This window comes from Cryptomeria japonica, chromosome 3 (genome assembly GCF_030272615.1).
Source record: "Cryptomeria japonica chromosome 3, Sugi_1.0, whole genome shotgun sequence".
Classification (NCBI taxonomy): Eukaryota; Viridiplantae; Streptophyta; class Pinopsida; order Cupressales; family Cupressaceae; genus Cryptomeria; species Cryptomeria japonica.
This window is the reverse complement of record NC_081407.1, coordinates 198,828,853-198,851,971: the sequence shown is the minus strand read 5'-3', so window position 1 is coordinate 198,851,971 and position 23,119 is coordinate 198,828,853. Positions and strand designations below refer to the sequence as shown.

Below are 23,119 nucleotides of genomic sequence, written 5' to 3'. Positions count from 1 at the left end.
CTAAAAAAGTGTGCCCTCATGTGTTCTATTCATGACAAAAGATGTGCACACATGTACAAAGAAAATGAGCAAAGAATATATAATAATACCCCAAAAAACAAGTGACACTCCAATGAATCTTAGTTTAGCTAAAAGACAAATATCTAAGATAGTATAAATTAATACATACAAAATAATAATAATTTTAGCTGCCTCGCAACACATAGCCTCCTTAAATATAGGAAAAATCATATGCAAAAGATAAAAAAGTTGAGTAGAAATGATTCATAATAAACAAATTTATCTTATAGCTTTAGGACCTATTAACTAAGATTCTAATGATTAAGAAAAGATTAATTCCATCATTAAGTTTTAGATTATTCCTTTATATGACTTAAAATGATAATATTTTTGTACTTGTATTATTTTACTACTATGGAGATCTACTAGACTTGTAAGTTCATATAGCGGGACTTGCAAGTCCATGTGATGAGACTTGCAATTTTTCCATTGGTCATTGAGTTTGACAATCTTCACATGTTTCTTAGATTTTTTTCTAATCTTTGCAAAAAAAAAAAATGTTTATGTCTTATTTAAGTTTATCTTGCTTAAGATCTATGTCACAAGGTTCATGTTCGTTTTCATGTTCAAGCATGACAAAGATAAAATTCATATTAAGTTTGATAATGATAAAATTCATAATAAAAAAATTCACAATCAAACTTGACTAGTATATGGTTTTCAAAGAGTTCTTTTAATTTAAAAATATTGAACATATAAATAAATTTAATAATTATAATTTTGTTAAATTTTATAATAATAAAAAAATTATACATGTGTTGCATAGAGGCCACTTCCTTTTTTGTGTAAACAAAAAACGTACAAAATATTTTGTTGCCATTTACAAAGGTAAATGACACATTTTTCTCTTTCATGTGTCCACATTATTAAAGTGTGATATCAAAAGTCAATTCTACTATAAATTCACATCTCAATTTTTTTTGGAATAGGTACTTGATGCCCATGAGGAGTTGTGAGCTATTATTTTATTATTATTCTTTGAAATACTTGAAATATCGTTGTAATTGCATCGAACAAGAGAGATAATTGGTAAGTCAACAATGGGAGTTACAATTGCTATTTTAAAAAAAATGACTTCCTCTTTCCTACACACTATGGAGTTACTTTAAATGTAGAAATATATATATATAAAGAAATATAATTCCACGTGATTATATATGGAATTGGATCTTCATTAAGGCCTTGTAAACAAAATTGTGGATGCATGACATTTCTAATGCATAAATAAAATGCACATGAACATAACATTTTGATACAAGGAATGTTTTAAATATGAGCATTTTCATATTTCTCAATAGCAAATTAGATTATTATTATTTCTCTAACCAAAATAACAAATTAGATTATTATTATTTCTCTAACCAAAATAAGTTAAAGTCAAATGATAACATGGGAGAAGAATACCACTATAGAGTAGCATTAGGGCTAATCCATTTACAATAATCAATGGAATGAAGAATTTACAAGTTACATTATAAAGGGTCCAAGTTACATAACATTAAGATTTGTAGTTAGTAGTTTGTCATATTGATTTCATACTAATGTCAAATAGGATAAGTTCAAATAGTAAATTACAGCAACTATTATAAAGAAATTTTGTGTTTAAATATTTTGAAAATATGTCACATATTAAAACTATACAAATGTTGAAAGTTGAAAGTTGAATTGGGTAAACTATCATGTATAACTTTCTTAAATGAAGAAGGCAGATTTTACAATCATTACACATTTTTCATATTTTTCAATTGTGAAATAATTCCAAAAAAATTATACCCAATCTTCCTTATCTTACAATTTTACAATCTAAAAGTCAAATCATACAAAATTACAAACAACTTATACATAAAATATGTAAAAACATATAATTAATTGTTTAAATAAACAACCTCTACCTCTTAATTTATGTTAATAGAATTGAATTCATGCAACTATGTGCATTAGGAAAAATATTTTTGAAAGATATCCATTACTCAAAAAACACCTTACATACATAATTTACTTGTTATATTAAATAGTTCAATGTCTTAAGCTAAACTCCTTGTATTAAATGACAATATATTAAATCAAATGCTAAGTTATACATATATTTTTCTCTTAGAAAAAATATCATTTTATTTTAAAGATTAAATAACAAAAAAATTAACAAAGAATAAATTTATATAGATTAAAATAAATTAATTAATTTTTTAAAATTGAAAGTCTTTTTAATAATATCTTGTAAATTATCAATATTTTTAAATATAATATCTTGTAAATTATGCACACATAAAAAATTCACAATAACGAATTCTTGAATCTTTTTTTAAAGCATCCATTGTTCCTTGAAAGAATACAAATTAATATGACTATGGACAATAAGATTAGTTCAAAGGTAAAGCTTTTGAATATGTATAATATTCATAACGAGAAATATTAACATAATTATTTCAAATATAACATAAACTAGAAATTGTACATTGGAGTGCAATGGGTATGCCAAAGAGGTGTGGAAGGTCAATTAGGGAAAATTTTGGTCTATTTTTTACATAAATTTGTGTAGTACATGAAACTAAAACTAAAACTTTAAATTGGAAAGATAATCAAGTTTCATTACCTATATGCTCATGCTATGTTTTCAATAGGGTGGGTGGAAGAGAGAGGTAGAAATAGGGATACAAAGACGAAGAGATGAAGTGGGAAAGAGTGTGAGAGAAAGGGGTAGAGGGAGAGAGATGGAGATGGAGATGGAGATGGAGAGAATGTGGATAAATATATGGAGAGATGAAGAGAAAGAGGATAGAGGAAATGATAGATATGGAAGAGGAAAATAAACAGAAAGATATTGATGGAGATAAGAAGTGATATAGAGAGGGAGGAAGAGACACAATGGTAGAGAGAGATATAGGGATAGATGAAAGAAGAAATATGGATAGATTGATATAGAGAGAAAAAGATATAGATATAGAGGTTTAAAAGAGAGAGGGGGGGAGATAGATGGAGAGAGGGGAACTTGTCAAGAGAGAGAAGGAGAGAGGAAGAAAGAATTAGAGATGAAGAAAGAGAAAGAGAGGATGAGGAAACAAATAGAGAGAGAGAGAGAGAGAGAGAGAGAGAGAGAGAGAGAGAGAGAGAGAGAGAGAGAGATGTGGATGGTGAGATAAAGTCATGGAGAGATAGAGATATAAAGAGATATAGAGAGAGGGAGAGAGATAAATACATAAACAAATAGAGAGAACTAAAAGCAGACAAATAGAGATGGAAATAAGGAGATAGAAATAGGGGGAGATAGATATATATTGGAAGTGAAAGAGAGAGATAGAAATATATATGAAGTGAAAGAGAGAGATAGAAATATACAGGAAGATAAAGAGAGAGAGAGAGGTAAAGAGATAGATACAGTGATAGGGAGGAAACGAGGGTGGGAGATATGGGGAGAAATGGAGAGGGGAGATCAAGAGAGGAAGGGGGAGAGAGGGATAGACATACGTAGAAGAGGGGAAAAGAGGGGAGGAGATAGAAAGAGAGATAGGTAGAGAGGGAGGAAAGAAGGAAAGATAGTTCAATATAGAGAGAGGGAGAGATATAGATAGAGGAAAATATAGAGAGATGGAGATGGATAGGGAAAGAGATAGGAAGAGGTATAGAGAGATAAGGAGATACAAGTAGAGAAAGATATGGATAGAAAGAGATAGATATGAGAGAGATCAACAGATAGAAAGGGGGAGATAGAATGATGTATATGTAGAGAGAGAGAGAGAGAGAGAGAGAGAGAGAGAGAGAGAGAGAGAGAGAGGTGGACATAATGATATATGGATAGAGAAGGGGAGAGAGAGATATAGATATAGAGGGGGAAAGAGTGAGAGATAGAGAAGGTGACAAAGACTAGTAATCGAGAGAAATCTTTAGAGAGAGATAAAGAGGGGGAAAGATAGAGAGGGGGGGATAAAGATAGGGAAGGAGGAACATTGAGTGTGTTAATATGAGTTAGAGAGGATGGGAAGAAGTAGAGGGATATAAAAAGGAGTGATGGGGAGAGAGGGAGAGAGAGGAAGAGATAGGGATAGAAAGAGGGAGAGAGTGAGAGATAGGGATAGAAAGAGGTAAAGATAGGGATGGAAAGGAGAGATAAAGAGATAGATATAACTTGTGAAATATAGAGGGGATGAGAGAGAGGGAGATATGGAAGGAGAAAGAAAGAGGGAGAATGAGAGTGAGAAATAGAGATATAAAGAGGGGGACAATGAGAGAAGGGGAGATAGAGAGGTAGAAAGATAAAGATATAAAAAGTGATATATAAAGAGGTAGAGAAGGATATATATATAGAGAGAGAGAGAGATTAGAAGAAGTGAAGTGAGGGGAGTGCATAAGAGAGAGATAGAGATAGAGATAGAAATGGAGAGGAGAGGGAGAAACATGGAGTGTCTCTATCTAAGTGAGAGATATACAGATAGAGATAAGGATTGTTGTAACCCTAAATTTCACTCTATTTTAAATATTTCTTTTAAATTGAATTAAAATGATTGGGATTCTTTAAAAATATTAAACAAAATTATTTTCTTTAGATGCATATACGCGTGTGTGCATGTGCATGCGTGTGTGTGCATGTGTGTGTGTGTGCGCACGTGGGCGTGTGTGTGTGTGTGCACATGTGTGTGTGTGTGTGCACGTGGGCGTGTGTGTGTGTGCACGTGTGTGTGTGTGTGCACGTGCGTGTGTGTGCGTGCGTATGTGTGTGCGTGCACGTGCGCGCGTGCGCGTGTGTGTTGTGCATGTGCGTGTGTGTGTGTGTGTATGTCAAGGAGTGCTTTTATAAACTAGATGTCTTCTTTAAAATGATATAATTTTTACTCTAAAATGCATTAAGGGAATAATCATAAAATGCCTGAAAGGAATACTCATAAAATGCATGAAGGGAATAATCATAAAATGCATGAAAGGAATACTCATAAAATGCATGAAGGGAATAATCATAAAATCCACGAAGGGAATAATCATAAAATGTATGAGGGAATAATCATGAAATGCATGAAGGTTGGGTTTTTATTTAAACAAGGGGAGTTTTCCAAAATCAAGAGTGAGGGAGGGGGGAGTATTCCATTATTTTTGCAACATTATTTCCTTACCAAGAAATGAACTTAGCCAAATTTTGGAGAGAAAAGCCCTCTTCTTGCTTTATTTTTTTATTTTCAAGAATGAAATGATTTGTGGGTGGATTTAAATAGGGTTTGTTGCATTGGAGTAGGATTTGGGAGGCAGATCTGCTTTATCGTTGCATTCATATCTTATGCAAATCTGATATTGTTAGCAAAACGTTCCTTTCACGAGATAGAGAGGAAGAAAGACTCAAAGATGGAGGAGAGAATAGAAGGATTATGCATACGAGAGAAGAGAAAGGATTTTAGACATCATGATGAGGTATGTAATATGACTATATTCATATAGTGAAAAGCATATGTAAAGTCTTTAATGTTGCTTGTGCTACTCATTGAAGCTATCAAGCAATATTTTTTTGTTTTATCACTTGTATTTGGGAGTGAATTCGAGTGGTGGAAATTGTATGAAGTTGGGTTAGATTTAGTACTATGTTTGAAGTGACCTACTCTTACACACAATTGTCTTACTTTGAATTCTTTTCAGACGCCTCTATTTTCAAACTATGATCTTTTGGCAATACTCCCCCATCAAGGATTTGTAAACCATAGATATAATCATGATAAGTTTTGAATGTTAGTTTAGTAATTGCACACAATTTTGGCAGTGACTTGATTGACCATCAACCTTCATCAAAGCATCTTTTAGGAAGAAAGACCCATGGGTTAGTATAATCAAATATATATATATATATATATAGTTAAGTATATTATTTTCATTCATCTCATTGTTAACACAAATAATAATTGTGTATGTCGCTTTTTGCATTAACTCAAGGCATTTGGTGTAATGGCTAGAAGTCTTTGCCATCTTTACTTAAAGGTTTTGAGTTCAAATCTTTCCACTACTTCTATTGCCTAAATATGTTTATTTTGGTCTTTGTTGTGAGTTAAATTATATGAACATAGTAATGGCTTTTACATTTGTTCAGGAGTGTTGGGGGTAATGGTTAGCATGGTTATTCTCACTAGTGGTTGTGAGTTCTAATACAGGTATTAGTTTTACTTTTAAGTACATACCTTTTGACTACTGTAGGTTGAATTTTATGAAACATGGTAGTAGCCATAATATATATTAAGGAAATCTTAGATATTCAAATGTATTAAAATTGGTAAATATATTAGTATTCTTATTATGAAGACTACATTATGAAATTTATAAATATTTATTTGAGTATGGTTTGTTTTAAGACTAATGTTTAGATTTTATTAGTATTCTATTTGTAGTGAAATTTTAAATTAAACTTTGTTTTATGCATGCATATGAAACTCTATGAGTTTATTTGAATTATTTCATTAGAAAAGACTTCTATTAACAATATTAATTAGTTGGAAGATGAGCAAAATTGATGAACCAAAAGATGGGGTAACTTCTAACAGTTAAGGCTTGTTTGAGGCTATATGGCATGTATATGTCATGACTGAGCTAGTTTTTGGATGATAGATCAATAGACTACATAGAAATTTATCAATAGTTGTTTGTTTATTTTATTGGAGATGGTATAAGATTAAATATACTTAAGTTTGTTATCTAGTTTCAAGTATTGTAATCGGAGGAGAAGTTTAAAGTCTCGAAATATGTTAGGTAGATATTAAAAAAAATTAGGATGGTCATCTACAACTTAAGGTTGATTGATCTTTATATCTTAATGTTGAGGGATGTATAAATAAGAATATCTTAGAAGAGTTGAATTGGTTTATCATTGGAGGGAAGTACCTATAGAGATGAAATTTTCGATGTACCCCTAATTTGCCCTTATAAACCATTTGTTGGGTTTAGAAACCTTATCACTGTATTGAGATACTTGGTTTGCCTAATATATGTTTCCATAAACCTTGGTACAAGAATATTCTCTTGAATAGGATGGCATAGCATAAGAATCTATAAGAGTAAAACAGTTCTATAGTTTACTAAGGGAATGATTAGGTTCTTGTGTACTATGTATCTAGTTTAGATTGATACGTATGCCTAATTGTGTTTTCTAGTCCTTAATTAAGAATATTATTATGTGACCAATAATAATATTTAAACATAATGATGATAGGTGATTTGGTCATTGACATTTTGTAAATCGATGATATTTAGTATAGTTGACTTCTTGAAGAGTATGATAAGGCATAGATTATCCATAGGAAAACAAGTTGAGAAATACATTATCCTCATATTTAAAAGGGGTTATGAAAAATATTCTTGGAACTTGTGTGATTGAATTATGCTAGATATGAAATATTATTTCCTTGTGAGCTTTTGATTACATTTTTGTGTTCTTGAATACTCTTGATTGTTATTATATACTCTAATATGACTATGCATGCTCATTTATGTTGTTAGATTTTATATGCATTGTTTGCATGTTCAATGTGTATTGTTTGTGAGTATGGATTTGTGTTGAATATGGGTAAATAGAGAAAGGTAAATCTCCACTTGGATCTATCTGCTGGTAGTTGGCCTAAAAAGATGCTTTGGCCAAAGCTTATTGAAATTGTCTTGTGAATGAATGTGTTTCTTTTACTCTCTGCCATATAATGATGATAGATGCACATCTTTTCCTACGTGTGTGGAATAGTATGTTAGATGCATCATATTGCACCAAATTCCATCACCCTATCAGTTTCAAGTTGCTAGGCATCCTCATGCAAGGTAGGTATTCTTCATGTCATGAAGAATTCTAGGGAAACATAGTGCTTTGTGGTTGGGTGGAAAAGTGCTTTGACAATGTTCTCACTTGTGGTGTGCTCGAGGGAGATAGATGCCAGGAGCTCCTGTCAGGATTATCATAAGTTATGTACTTACTGTATTCATTGTATTCGACCTTATGGTCTATTGTAAATAAACTAATTTTTCCCTTTTCGAATAATTTTCTTTTACTTTTCAAAACTTAAAAAATAAAATACAATATAGTAATATAGAATATACCAATTAAAAGTATATAACATTAAAAAAATTCTTATCAAAAGAAGATAGTAATAAAAGATAGATATTTAATTGAAAACGTAATTATTCTACAATAATTAAAATTTTAATAAGACACAATTATAAATTAAATTAATTCTAATCTTTCAATTATTATTTGTAATTTTATAAAAATATTTAAATATTTAAAATGAATTTTAAACTTAATGAAAAATTAATCCGAAGAAGAATTAGAATAAAGCTAATTCTTTTTTCATTTTTTTATTCTTCTTTTTCTTTTTTGAAATTTTAAAAAACAATATAGAATATTCTTAAAAAAAGATAATATTAAAAAAAAAAAATTCTTATCAAAAGAAGAGTAATAAAATATAGATTTTTCCTTTTATGTACATTATTTTTCTTTCTTAATAATGTTAAAATATATATTAAAAAAAAAATAAGACGTTTTTCTAAATTTTTATAAGTGCAAGTGTATGGTTGAGATTAATTATATCACCTTGCATCCTTCTCAATTTTGAAACTTTGATTTCAAAAAATAGGTTGTCTATTTCATATAGGGAATGCTTCGGCATAATAAACAATATTTTTTCCACACATTATAATAGATTTTATAACAAATAAAAATAAAAATTGAAAAAATGTTTAATTACATAGAATTTATTAATTGTATTGATCATTGATTGATACAATAGAATTTTTTCATTTATATTTAATCATAATTTATATGTGATTATTTATAGACAACTACTAAATGATATTACAATACAATAGATATAAATACAATAGATATAAAATCAATGGTAAAATAAAATCACATCTAAGAAGGAAAAAAGAAAAGAAAAAATAGTTGAAATAAAACAATAAAATATACAACAAATATCCAACAACTTTGAAACCTTAATTGACAACCTTTGTTAATATCCTCTCAACACATGCCAAGATGGGAGCTTTGGAATAGGTTATGGAAATCCATTAAAATGTCTTTGAGAATGTATTTTTGTATATTATAATTATGACTAACTTGATAATACATATCCAACATGTGGAAGCATGTCAATCATTTGCCAAAATGTCTCCATGAAACATATTATAATCCCTAGGGATGCATCCCTTGCTAAATATGGTCATATCCTCCATATGAGATGTTTTAAGGTAGAGGAACAAATAGAAAACATCCCCACGCCACCCTTATTTTGCAAAAAAATAGAAACATTCATAATACAAAATTTTTGGGGAGATGCATGGGTACATAAGGGGATGATCAAGGGATATCCAGATATCCCCCATGTTGGAGTAAATGAAGTTTTACCATATCCCCCATGCTGGAGTAAATGAAGTTTTATCCATTTACATATCATTAAGTTTTACTTAGGTAACTGACATAGTGCATTGTTAGTTATTAGTTGAACATTATTTAATAATGTTTAGGGTGCATTTATATTTGTTGATGGTAGTTGGATGTCAATTATATCTATCTTCTCTCTCTTTTCTTTTATAAGCAAGGCATATGTAAATATTTTACCATCTCATTATCAATTCATCTATCTCATCGGTGAAATAGTTGCATGCTTCTCTCATGTGTGTGAAGGTGTGTTTACAATTTGTGTTGTTGGATTTGGTGGCAATCACCAACATGATATTAGAGCCTATACTCTGCATCACCTTCCAATTGTGGGAGTTTTCATCAATGTTTTTTTGAGATCCATTACTTGCAAGTTGATATTTGTTATTTGTGCTTTATTAGCACCATTTCATTGGCACACAAACCTCCAATTATTTTCTCCACAATTTCATTTGCCTATGGTAGCAATTTTAATTCGCAGATCTATTCATATTATTGAGGGTTTCCACTTATTGGTTTGTGTTTTGTTTGGTGATCTACAATTTCATCTATCTTCTTGTTGGACAATTGCCTTGCATTGCCATATCAATCTCACACATTTGGTCGGACATTTTATACTTAGTCAACCCACTTTGATAATGTGTAGCTATTTTTATTGGTTGTTTTATTATTGGTTTTCATAATCAAAGTCGCAATCATGGATTATCTTGTTTCATACATTGGTTTTAAGGAACGAGGGGATGAGTTTCAAGGATGACTTTTCTTAAAGCCATTCTTGGGGATGACAAGGAATAGCAAAGGCCACCACTATATAAAAGATAGGAAAACATTGCAATATTTAAGAAAATTTCAAATATTAATATAATAACATTTAAAAAACATCCATTATATACAATATAGACCCTTAATACATGATAATTGTTTTGAGAGTTTATATGAGAGTTGAATGAGTAAACAAATGTCAAAACTTAATTGCTTTCATTATTCATTATCGATATACATGTGATATTAAAAAATAGTAGACAAGTTACAACAAAATACCCAAAGGCTACAAGTTTCACTTTCAACTACAATATGATACAAAAACAAAAAACAAAGTATTTATTGCTCCTAATGTGCATCTGTCAACACTACATCAAAATCAAAGTCCTCTAAGAAACTACAACTATGATGGTTTGCCTCATCCAATGAAATGTCAACCAAACCCTCTTATGCCTCCTCATCAACCTGGATGGCATCTTTAGGATCAACATCCCATGATAAAGCTAAACTCTATTGATATTTTGGATTCTGATGATCTTTAAGCCGTAGAGCACTATGCACAACCACTAGCCTCTATATTCATCTAACAGTAAACCTATTCCTCTTGAGAGAAAGGATAAAATCATAATGTGGGCCAATTCCTCATTCAGGGTGCATTGGGGTGTAGAGGTCCACTAAAAATAAATTTAAAAAACCATATTTTAAATTGTTGGATTTATTTCTTTTTTAAGGGGACAATCGACCACTCCCTTAAGTTTTTTGGAACATCCTCAAGGTTCCATGAAGTTGATAAATTATCAATAGAAAATGCCACTTTCATGAAGCCAAAATGTATCAATCATGCCCTACACAAACAACTTATAGAACAATATCATTTACTAATACTCTAGCTTAAGTCAAACTAAAATATAGCCAGCTATCTTTTTACTTAAATGTCCTCTTTGTAAATAGGTTTGACAACAAAACATACAATGTTGAAGGCTTCGGAAAATCCTTCCATTAAATATACACACCAAGTAAAAACGTCTTTACTAACTCAAGCTCACAAAGGTTCTATAATGTCTATGAGGAATGCTTCCTCTTTGTTAATGAGTTTGACAACAAAACCTACAATATTGAAAGCTTAAGAAAAAATTCAATAATAAATCCGTCTTAAATATACACACTAATTAAGCATGTCTTATTAACTCAAGCTCACAAAATTTCTATAATGCTTATGATGAACGTCTGATCAATGTTATCATATTAATATTTGAAATTTCCTAATATTTTATAGTTTTCAGTTTTCAAATAGCCATCTATCCACCGTCGTCCCTAAAAAATGACCTTAAAAAGCCCATCCTCTATCCCCGTTCCAATAACTTGGGAACATAGAAAACACAAATACCATCAACCCGAATTTAATGGGTGTTTTAGGTGCCCTTTCCTATATGTAGAAGACAATATCTGCATCAAGTTTATTGCACCTCTAGCTCTTTGTTAGTAAACTGAATTATAAGTGAGCAAGTGATTTGCATGAATATATGCCAAAAACAAATTATAGGCAAGAAGATGACTTCGTGGCTAAAAAATGACAATGTCATATACCTGAAAATATACTGGAACCTTATTTGGGTTCCAACAACACTTTAGAGGCAACCCCAGTCAAGCAAATTTAAAAATAACCTTGTTGGATTTGGTTTGACATAAAAAGGTTATCATGTTTTGTTGACCAAAGAGCACAGTTAATGTTATACCGATAAGAGATGGAAAGCTAATTACTAATTCCTTTCAATTAGTCCTTGTATTGAAATTGAAGCTCTAATCTCCACTACATGAGAACAAGGCTTGAAATCAACAATATCATTTGGGAGCATACTAATAGCATTTGATCTCAAGATTTGTAATGGTTGAGAAGGGGAACAAGTTCAAACACGGTTTAAAATATACAGCAAGTTAGAAAACAGAAAACAATGTCACATTTTTCGTTATAGCATATGCGAAAAGTATTACAGCTCTTAAAGATCATTACATGTACTGACCATTATTTGCAGAGGTTGTGGAATGACCGTTAGCTATTCTGTTACCTTGCCTGCACAGAACTTATGATCACAAAAAAAGGATCAATCTTTATCTGAGACTTAATTGCAGGATGTAACTTAGCTTCAGCATGAAAGTTGAACAGGGAATAAAGAATCTGCTGGTTTGCAACATCTAGTGATTTCATAGACACCCCTGCAGTTTTGTCAAAAGAAAAGCAATTTCATTCAGAACAAAGGGCAGATTTGTCAAGTGTCGATTTTGCAATCAACAACAGCAGTTTCATAGTCGCCCCCTGCTAACAAGTGCTGTTTCCTCACAACTTCCCAAACAGCCAGAGTGTGACCCAAATGCTTCTAGTTCCTCATTATTTCAACTTCCCATGTCTTTTAGTATTCTGAACTGGTATGCAGGGGCATGTTGGTCTAGAAACAAAACCTGGAAACATAGAATTATATCAATTGTTATAGATCTAAGTTGCTCGAGTGAATTTAAGGAGTTTGTAGTGAGCAGTAGACTGGATAAGTTATATATATATATAATAACTAAATTTTGTAAATTTGATAGATTTGTCAATGTCATTATCTGGATAGAATTTTAATTTATCAATACTTCTCCCCATACCATGCATTGTAATTTGGAATATCCCCTTGGGAACTTCATACTTAATATCTCTTCTCCTCCACGGAGACAACGACGCATATAATTTACTTGAACGCATCTTCATCAAATTCAAATTTTTATAATACACAGGTGGATTTTGTGGCCCACAAACACATTAACCTAAAGAAAAACAGTAGATCGGTATTAGAATTCAGATTGTACTTCCAAAAATATCTCCCTAGAAGAAACAAAACTGAGTCAGAAATGATTTAAACCATATCGACATCCCCATCAACATTCATGATCATTGGCATTATTTATTAAGCAATTTACATACAAGATACAAGTTCAAGCACCAGGAATTTGGTAATAATGAATATTTTTATGAAATGAATGATCCTTCTTCTACAACTCTTCCTTCTCGGGATATTAAACTAGGAATATAGCAAAATTTCTCAAGAGAGAACTTGATTGTTCAGAATCAACTCACAGCCAAACCATTAATCGGCTATTCCACGTCATGCCCCTAATAAAGAAATTGTATTTGACTGTCTCCACAGAAGGAAGCGTGATGACAAGGGAGGACCAAGAAAACTAATATTACAAGGCTGATCCCCATTATGGTCGATGGGAGTACAAATCTAACGCAAGCAAACTGCAACGTTGAATCAGTTAAAAAAGTAGGGAGAGTTCAAGACTTCTTTCAAATCAAAATCGCTTTGATCTGGTAAAGGGGGAAACTTCACTTGTGGAAAGGTTGCATTAAAATATTCCAGCAGCTGCACATTAATTTAAATTTGATCAAAGTTAGGTCAAAATAATAAAACAAGTGACAGCACCAAATATATTAGTAGATATAAGTTTTTTAGAATTCTAACTAATTATGAATTCTGAATAAATCTCAGCATTATATTTCCTTATGCAAGTGCAGAACTTACATCTTCCAGTATTGGTTTACTGTACAGTTCAACAAACTTTTCCCTGAGAATCTGGCTCATTTTGTCCACGTCACACGCATGTGTCCAATAGGAGTCGTGAACTCCTGTATGATAAACATCCAATAAAAATATGAATTATAGAATGTCACGTCCTCACATAATTCCCTATAACAGGCAGATAATCAAGTTACCTGCAAAAGTGAGGCCTGCTTCTTTGCAGGCAATGGCAGTCATCATCATATGAGATCCATCAAGGGAATGCACAAAGTTAGGTGGGAAAGCAGTTTTTTGCCGCTTCATCAGGACCTGAGAAAGAACAGGAAAACGACAAAATTACAAGTTCAATATACTGCAATCCAAAAGGCTTATTTATGCACTCCCGAAATGACAATTACATCCCACGCTCATACTAATCAAAGAAAAACAATAATCTTTTGAATTCTCTTGGCATTTGCAGGGAAAATAAGAAACTAACAAATCCATTTTACAAATATAGCAGATGATACAGAATGAATGCAAAACATATCTCTCTCTAGAGATCAATTCCCACACCCAAATCTTAGAAAGAAACAATCAACACTTCATATAAGAGCAGAGAATGCAGTGGAAAAAAATCATGAAAACTGTTTGCACAAAGCTGAGTCGTGTATAAGATAGCAGGCAATATGATGTACATCAAAAAGGATGCAAACTCCACAAACTATGTTGAGCTCTCAAAAGAAGGAAGATTAGACATGAATCCTCAGGCAAAAACAATAATAGTTGAGATACCTAGCCATCCTCGTCCACTGCTATAGAAACCCTGAGATCATTTCAAATTGTGTCATCTAGTGAAAGCTAGAAACAAAGAAACCTATCATAAACTATGGGAATAGGGATAATTGCATATAGACACTCAAAAAGAGACATATACTGATATCCAAGGATGCATCTACTGCAGAACTTGCTACAGTCAATGTAGATGATGATGAGGCTCTTACACATGATGTACCTAGTGGGAGTGGAAATCCATTTCCTTGTGGTTCAAATGATGTTGAACCAAGCAATGACTTCAATCTAGATAATTTTGATTAATATTTTAGACCAAGATACAAATTTTTTATTCTATATTTTCAAAGTTTTTAATTGTAATGTTTGTTATTTGAATCATCCTAGACATCTATGATATATGATTTATGACAATATTGAAAATTTGAGCTATTGGACAATTATCTTTAACAGTATCATTGATCATGACTATCAAAGATTCAAATGTCATTATTATTATAATATATGATATTGTAAGATATATCAAATGCATTAACAATTCTGTTTTCTTTTTTTTTTTCATATAAATGCAGTACTGCACCCAAGAAAAAAAATTGCCATACTGGCATACCAAAACCAACAACTTAGTCTTTAACATAAGCCCCTCTTAAGTGAGAGTAAAGTAGCTTTTTCTCTGTTGCACCTTTTTTATGATTGGCATTTTTATTATGTATCATGCCCTTTTAAATTTCTACACGTTATATTTGACATTAAATAACAAAATTGAATTGTTTCCTTTATTTTTACAGACAGAACATCATTCTTTAGTTCATCAATTTTTCCCAAGTTTTACCCATTTTTAAACCTAGGTAATTGAACTCCACTTACACAATGCCGTGTAAATAGAATACTACCATGGATGCACCATCCACAAAGTCAAGATGAAATTCATAAATGGTAGCCGGTAGGGAATTCAATTAAAGGGTGTGTTATGTATCATTTAGATGGTACGCTCCATTTTCTTAAACATGGCCTCAAGGTAGGAGATAAGTCTGTTTTTAATAGTAATTTTTTACAGATGGCTGAAGTTAAGAATAAGCCACTTTCTATACAGCAGAAAGTGGAAATGTCCGATTCCATCTTGACCTGGACAAGAAAGAACAGTATATAATTTCTCTGCATACTGACTTCCAGAAGAAAGGAAAAACTGTCGGAAGCAAAAATCATGAGCTGTTTGAAGAAAAGCATGATATCAGTTATATATCTAATGACATCCAAACATTCCTACCAGTGCCATAGGTTGCTTTTAAAATCTTCTTGCAAGCCTTTCTTAAGGAAAAATTGAAGCTCAAAATATGATTCTCAATCGGATCCCTTTGGTCCTCACAGCTACTGATGACTGATCATTTCTTGCTCCTATCATTGAAGAGGGTCTCAATGATACAATTTTCATTTTTGCTCATGACAAGGGCACAATGAAACATGATTTCCTACAAATCGTGGAGTCCAGGTAAAATAAGAAAATTCTCACTTTGGTCCTCTTTCAAGAAAACAGGTAACAGTCAGTCCTCTAGATGTGTCAGACCTCTTCATATGATGCAAGTTGAGGAGTCGTCCAGAAAAAATTAAAAAACCTTAGAGAATCGTAAGTTCCTACTTCGGTGCTCATTCCAAAAAATGGTGGCAGTTAATCTTCTTGTTGTGTTTTGGGCAAGTTAATTTCATATTTTGAGCTCTAAGGGTAATTCTAAGGCTTAACAATCAATTGATTGTTTCAGCCTATTTCAGGCCCTTTAAGTAGTCAAGGTTCACATTACATATCCTGGTCTCTAGTGAAAAAATAGGCTAGATCCATTCAACAGTAATCTTCCCCTATGTGAGGCCACATGAGCACCACAGACCTTTTATTCCCTGCCATGGCGGATGAAATATTTGATTGTTCACAATACAGAATACAAGTAGGAATTACTAGAAGTACCTTGCTTTGCCCCATCATTATTCAATCAGGCACTCTGTGTAATGTCCCCATCCTAGTCAGGGACTTGGGTTTGAGGAGTTAGCCTATTTTTGGACCCTTGTAGGCTAACAGGGTATGGATAAAGGGGTCAGTAATGCAGTATCTTGAGGAGTGGTCTGTCTATTTGTTCTAGTTCAGTGTTGAGTTCAGTTCTGATCTTCGTTTCATCAGATTCTGACACTTTATGAGGATTTCCTATTTTTTAGGGAAAATTTGCTAAAAATAGACATGGTCCTATTTTCATTGGCATGGCGAACTGTGGCCCTAGCTTCTAACAGATTCAGTTTCCGAACAATAATGTGAGAGAGATGAATTTTTAAGTGGTTCCACAAGCAATTAATATTTTAATGAAATATTAATATAAAATCATAAAGTGCATCACTTAAATTTATTTAGGCGAAAATTTATTGTCTCCTAAGCTAGGCATTGCTTTTAGGGTTAAGTTGGAAACCCTAAAAGCAAGTTATAATTTTTAAATCTCTAATTGCCAAAAATGGCACCTTTTGGGTATTTAGACAGCCAAGATGGAAATTAAACCCCATTCATTGATATTGAGCATTTGACATTTTCTTCTGAGCACTTGGCTATGGCGGCTAGGGTTTGGACCTGTTTTGGAGAGCGTGCATTCTTCAGAATTCAGTAGCTTTGAGATTGTGAAAGATCAATCGAATTGTTGCAGCTTGGTTGGCTTCATTCAAAACTCAAATTGAATTGAATTGGGGCAGATTTGGCTTCTTACAAGGCAGATTTGTTGTAGGTTTCCCTATTTACTGTTTGGTTGTCAATTCTTCTGTGGTTTGGAGGCTTCTTTTCCCAAACATACAGCTTGCTCATTTATTGGCACCATCTTCCACTGTTTGGGTGTCTTAGTATTAAATAAGAGCAGATCTGAATTGTTTCAGAATAAAAATCAGAACTTTGTAAGTTGCTGATTTATTCTTTCTTTTCAATAAATTGGCTAAGGACCTACGGGTATGCTTCTAAATTCTCCAATTTGTTGTTTCAGTTGATTAAATTCATGTATTATTTCAATATGTGTTGCAAATTAAAGAAACCGTCTTCTACAACTTCTGTCTATTTCTGAAAGACCATCTTAATAATTAAAAATTACAAAAAAGATCTACAAATTACAGCAGTTGAAGAGTTGAACCAGCAAGGGTTCATCACAGTGGTATCAGAGCTTTGATCCTGCCTTCCTGGAGGGTTAGACTTTTTTTATGCATCAACAACAGACTGGACCTCACAGATATTACACACGCAGGAGACCTGATTTACTGGGTAATCCTAATCAAACTGAAGAACTACCCTTGGAAATTATGGGGGACAGGAATGATGGTGAGCCACGCAGAGAGGCTGTGAACAATGAGGATCAAGATGCCGGAGTTATTATGAGGGGTTTAGTAACAGGGCAGCGACAAGTGGCAAATGTGTTGCAGCAGTTGACTACAGCCATACAACAGATCACTGTGCCACGGGGGCATAATCAGAACCAGGAGAAAAATGGTAGTGTTGTTGGTCGGCCAAGGGCAAGAGTGACTCCCACACACACCTATGATAAGCCTACACGCCCAACCTTTGTTAGAAATGAACCTGAAGAAGAGGATGTGGCTGAGGAGGAAGATGAGGTGGCTGAGGAGGAAGATGAGGTGGCCTTTACGGTTAACGTAACCACACTTCATGATGAATGGGATGCATTACCACCGAGAGTTAAGGAACATCTTAACTTTGACAGGTTTATGAGTCAAAAGAGGGAACACAACAAGAAGTGGAATTGGAACGACAGGAAACCTTGGAACAAAACTAATGATCTCAAATATGCAATCAACAAGCTCATACTTTCTACTTTTGATGGCAGCGGTAGTGTTACAGCCAGAGCTTGGATTAGCAAGTTGGATACCTTCTTGAACCTACGTCCTATGTCAGAAGAAGATGCTATTAAGTTTGCAACTTTGCATTTGGATGGGGTAGCCCATGATTGGTGGCACCATGGGATGGTGACTTTGCATCATGACCTTATTACTACATACCAAGAATTCACTGACAGATTGGTTGAGTGTTTTGATAAAAGAGATCCAGAGTTGTATTTCAGGGATTTAGCTCAGCTGAAACAAATGGGCAGCTCGGAATCTTATATTAGTGAATTTCAGAAGCTTTCAGTTATGGTGACTAACATTTCAGAAAGAAGACTGGTCATTCTTTTTGTTGAAGGTCTTTATGAACCTATGGAAGGTTGGATTAAAGCTTTTGATCCCCCTACCTTGCAAGAAGCCATGAGGAAGGCACGCAGCATGGAACTTACCGCTCCTCGTAGTAAGTTCACTTCAAACAACTCAAAACCATTCTCATCATTTAATGACAGCAAGTCTGATCAAAAGAAATCAGAAAATGTGGACCAAGGGAAGAAGTTTACAGCGCCTTTGGATAGGGAAACACTCAATGATTTGCATAGAAAGAACCTATGTTTTCATTGTAAGGATCCTTATGATCAAAACCATGATTGTCCCCTCAAGCCTAAGGGTCAAAATAGGAATATAGAGTGATTTTATGAGGGAGAAAACATGACTGATAAGATGGACCAGCAAGCTGATCAAAATAACTCCGAGACTGAAAATTCAGAAAAGGAAGTTGAAAATGAAGAAGAATTTGATCTACGGGAAGCTTGTATGTCTAGCATGCAAGGAGAAGGTTCTTTTAGGTTGCATGAACTCTTGGCTGGTCAAAGAGTCATTTCTCTACTTGATACAAGTGCAACTCATAATTTCATAGATGCACGGTTGGTGGAGAAGCGTGGGATTCAAACTCAAGAGTTTGAAAGCATAAAGGTAAAAGTTGTTGATGGTAATGTGCTGACTTGTGATAGAATGATTTCAAACTTACCCATGAAACTCAATAATTATGAATTCAAAGCTGATATTTATGTGGTTAACATGGGAAACACGGATGTGGTTCTTGGCATGATGTGGCTTCATGCCATAGGTGAATTTACACTCAACCTCAGAGATATGGAGATGAAATTCAGGGTTGATGGGACTAATCATGTTCTTAAAGCTATCAAAGCCAGCAACTTGAAATTAATCACTCTTAAAAGAATGGAGAGACTTGTCAAGCATGACATGGTGGATTGGGCAGCAGAGTGTAAACTCGTGCCTACTTATGAGGAGCAGCATAAAACACCTTATCATTCAGATATTCAGGAGCTTAGAGTTAGCATACAAAGGTGTTTAGTGACACACCTCTCAGTAGGCCTCCTAATAGAGGCATAGAACACATTATTGAGCTTGAAGAGGGCACCAAACCCATTATGATTACACCTTACCGGCACCCCAAGCGGTTGAAACATGAAATTGTGAAAACTATCAATGAACTTCTAGCAATGGGACACATAAGGTCGAGTCAATCTCCTTTCGCTTCATTAGTTGTTTTGGTGAAGAAGAAAGATGGTACACTCAGAATGTGCATTGATTACCGTATGCTGAATAAAAAGACTAAAGAACAGGTATCCCATTCCTCGCATTGATGAGTTGTTAGATGAGATTCACAGAGCTTGTTACTTCTCCAAGATTGATTTAAGAACGGGTTATCATCAGATCAGTGTCAGGGAGCAGGATATTGAGAAGACTGCATTTAGATGTCATTGTGGACACTATGAGTTTTTGGTTATGCCTTTTGGGTTGACCAACACACCACCTTTCAGGCCACTATGAACAAGGCCTTCCAATCTCGGTTGAGGAGATTGGTTCTGGATTTCTTTGATGACATTTTGGTTTACAGTAGAACTTGGGAGGAGCACTTGGTTCACTTGGATATTGTTTTAGGCATACTTGACAAGGAGTCCTTCTACGCCAAAGAGTCCAAGTGTGCATTGGGAATGCAAAACTTTTGTATTTGGGTCACATAATCAGCAAAGAGGGAGTTCGCATGGATCCGGATAAGGTTCGTGCCATTGTTGATTGGCCTACGCCTGAGACCCTGACTCAACTCAAGGGATTTGTTGGTTTATGTGCCTTCTACCGTTGGTTTGTTAGTGGTTTTTCACGGCATGCTACACCACTCACTGATTTGACCAAGAAGGGTGCATTTGTTTGGACACCTCTCGCACAGGAGTGTTTTGAGAAGTTCAAGCAATTGATGACTACATGTCCAGTTCTTGCTTTACCCGATTTCACCAAACCATTTGAGCTTCATTGTAACACATGTGGAGAGGGTATTGGTGCAGAAATTATGCAGGATCATCATCATATAGCTTATGAGAGCAGGAAGCTTCGGGGTCTGGTGAGGAGCTATAGTATTTATGATAAGGAAATGTTGGCCATCATGCATGCAATGGCCAAGTTCAGGCAATATTTAGTTGGCAGCAAGTTTTGTGTCAAAACTGATCATAATAGTTTGAAGCATTTTCTTGGACAATGGGATCTAAATGAGCATCAACAGAAGTGGTTCAGCAAGTTACAGTCTTATGATTTTGACATCTCCTATGTCAAAGAGACTCAAAACATTGTTGCTGATGCTTTATCTCGCCGCCCCCAATTGAGCTCCATGGCAGCTTTGTATGAAAATTGGAAACACTTGATTATAGCAGAGTATGCCAAGAATCTATGGGCATCTAGTATTATTGATGGAACAGTACAAGACAGCGGGTACTCTCTTGTGGATGACCTCATCATTTACAAAGAAAGGATATTTTTAGTCCCAGGTTCTGAGGTGAAATGCATAGTATTGAGGACTTTCCATGATTCACCTATGGCTGGACATCCTAGGTACTTTAAGACCTATAGGCAGGTACGGGAGAGATTCTCTTGGAAGGGTCTCAAGTCTGATGTTCTTCAATATGTCGGAGAGTGTTCTGTTTGCCAGCAGAACAAGCAGGAGCACAACTTCCCTGCAGGGTTACTTCAGCCAATTCCTATTCCTAACAGGAAGTGGGAATGAGTGTCTATGGACTTTATTACGGGCTAGCCAAAACCCCAAGGGAGAGACAGCATCTATGTGATGGTTGATCAATTGACTAAGTATGCACATTTTTTTCCGATCACGACTACTTATTCTGCTGGTCAGGTGGCTGATCTTTTCTTTCGTGAGGTATTTAGATTGCACGGTTTACCTCGGAGTATTGTCAATGATAGGGACAGCAGATTCATGGGTCACTCTTCTGGCAGGAGTTATTCAGACTTTGTGGGACAGAGCTCACTCCAAGTACCAGTTACCACCCCCAGACTGATGGACAAACAGAGATTGTCAACAAATGGGTGGAGGGATACCTGCGGAACTACATCTCAGGGCAGCAGAAGGCTTGGGTGAAGTGGTTACATTTGTGCGAGTATTGTTATAATTCCACTCACCACATGACTATTCAGATGACACCTTTCAGAGCTTTGTATGGATATGATGCTCCTAGTTTTCTGGATTTATTGATGAGCGATTGTCGAGTACCGAGTGTTGGGAATCTGCTATAGGAGAACCAGGATATTATGAGAGCACTTCGTGATGATATTCAAAAGGCTCAAAATCAGCAAAAGCAATATGCTAATCAAAGGAGGGTTGAGCGATCTTTTGAGATCAGGGATATGGTGTATTTGATGCTACAGCCCTATAGACAGTCCTCTCTTAGGAAGAAGGGCTCAGAGAAACTCAAGCCATGTTACTATGGTCCTTTCAGGATTTCCAAGCGAGTTGGCCAGGTGGCTTATGAGTTAGATTTACCGGCTGATAGTAAAGTTCATAATGTGTTCCATGTGTCACGCCTTAAGAAGGCATTGGGACAACAGATAGTTCCTTCTACAGTTCTACCACCCTTAGATGATGAGGGGAAGTTAGTGCTAGTACCTGAGGCCATTGTGGAGTTCAAAGAGCGTCATTTGCGAAGAAGTGTCATCAAGGAATTTTTTATTAAATGGAAGAATCTGCCGATAAAGGATGCTATTTGGGAGTGTGATAGCATTTTACAACATCCAGCATTGAGTTTGCTTGAGGACAAGCAAATTTTGGGAGGGCAGACTGTAATGTCCCCATCCTAGTCAGGGACTTGGGTTTGAGGAGTTAGCCGATTTTTGGACCCTTGTAGGCTAACAGGGTATGGATAAAGGGGTCAGTAATGCAGTATCTTGAAGAGTGGTCTGTCTATTTGTTCTAGTTCAGTGTTGAGTTCAGTTCTAGTCTTCGTTTCATCAGATTCTGACACTTTATGAGGATTTCCTATTTTCTAGGGAAAATTTGCTAAAAATAGACATGGTCCCATTTTCATTGGCATGGCGAACTATGGCCCTAGCTTCTGACAGATTCAGTTTCCGAGCAATAATGAGAGAGATATGAATTTTTAAGTGGTTCCACAAGCAATTAATATTTTAATGAAATATTAATATTAAATCATAAAGTGCATCACTTAAATTTATTTAAGTGAAAATTTATTATCTCTTAAGCTAGGGGTTGCTTTTAGGGTTAAGTTGGAAACCCTAAAAGTAAGTTATAATTTTTAAATCCCTAATTGCCAAAAATCGCACCTTTTGGGTATTTAGGCAGCCAAGATGGAAATTAAACCTCATTCATTGATATTGAGCATTTGACATTTTCTTTTGAGCACTTGGCTATGGC

At 34.2% G+C, this 23,119-nt stretch overlaps 1 protein-coding gene across 2 annotated transcripts in view; it reads right to left on the bottom strand.

Annotated features, from left to right (window-relative positions):
* Positions 1 to 13,094: 13,094 nt before the first annotated feature.
* The window catches only part of LOC131034250 (DNA-directed RNA polymerase 1B, mitochondrial), a 76,695-nt gene continuing 66,670 nt past the window's right edge, over positions 13,095 to 23,119 (bottom strand). For both annotated transcript variants that reach the window (XM_057965677.2, XM_057965676.2), the window contains 3 exons: positions 13,959 to 14,073; positions 13,768 to 13,871; positions 13,095 to 13,608 (listed from right to left, as the gene is read on the bottom strand). In XM_057965677.2, the coding sequence (XP_057821660.2) occupies positions 13,498 to 13,608; positions 13,768 to 13,871; positions 13,959 to 14,073 (330 nt within the window). In that variant the 3' untranslated portion in view covers positions 13,095 to 13,497. The remainder of the gene's footprint in view (positions 13,609 to 13,767; positions 13,872 to 13,958; positions 14,074 to 23,119) is intronic.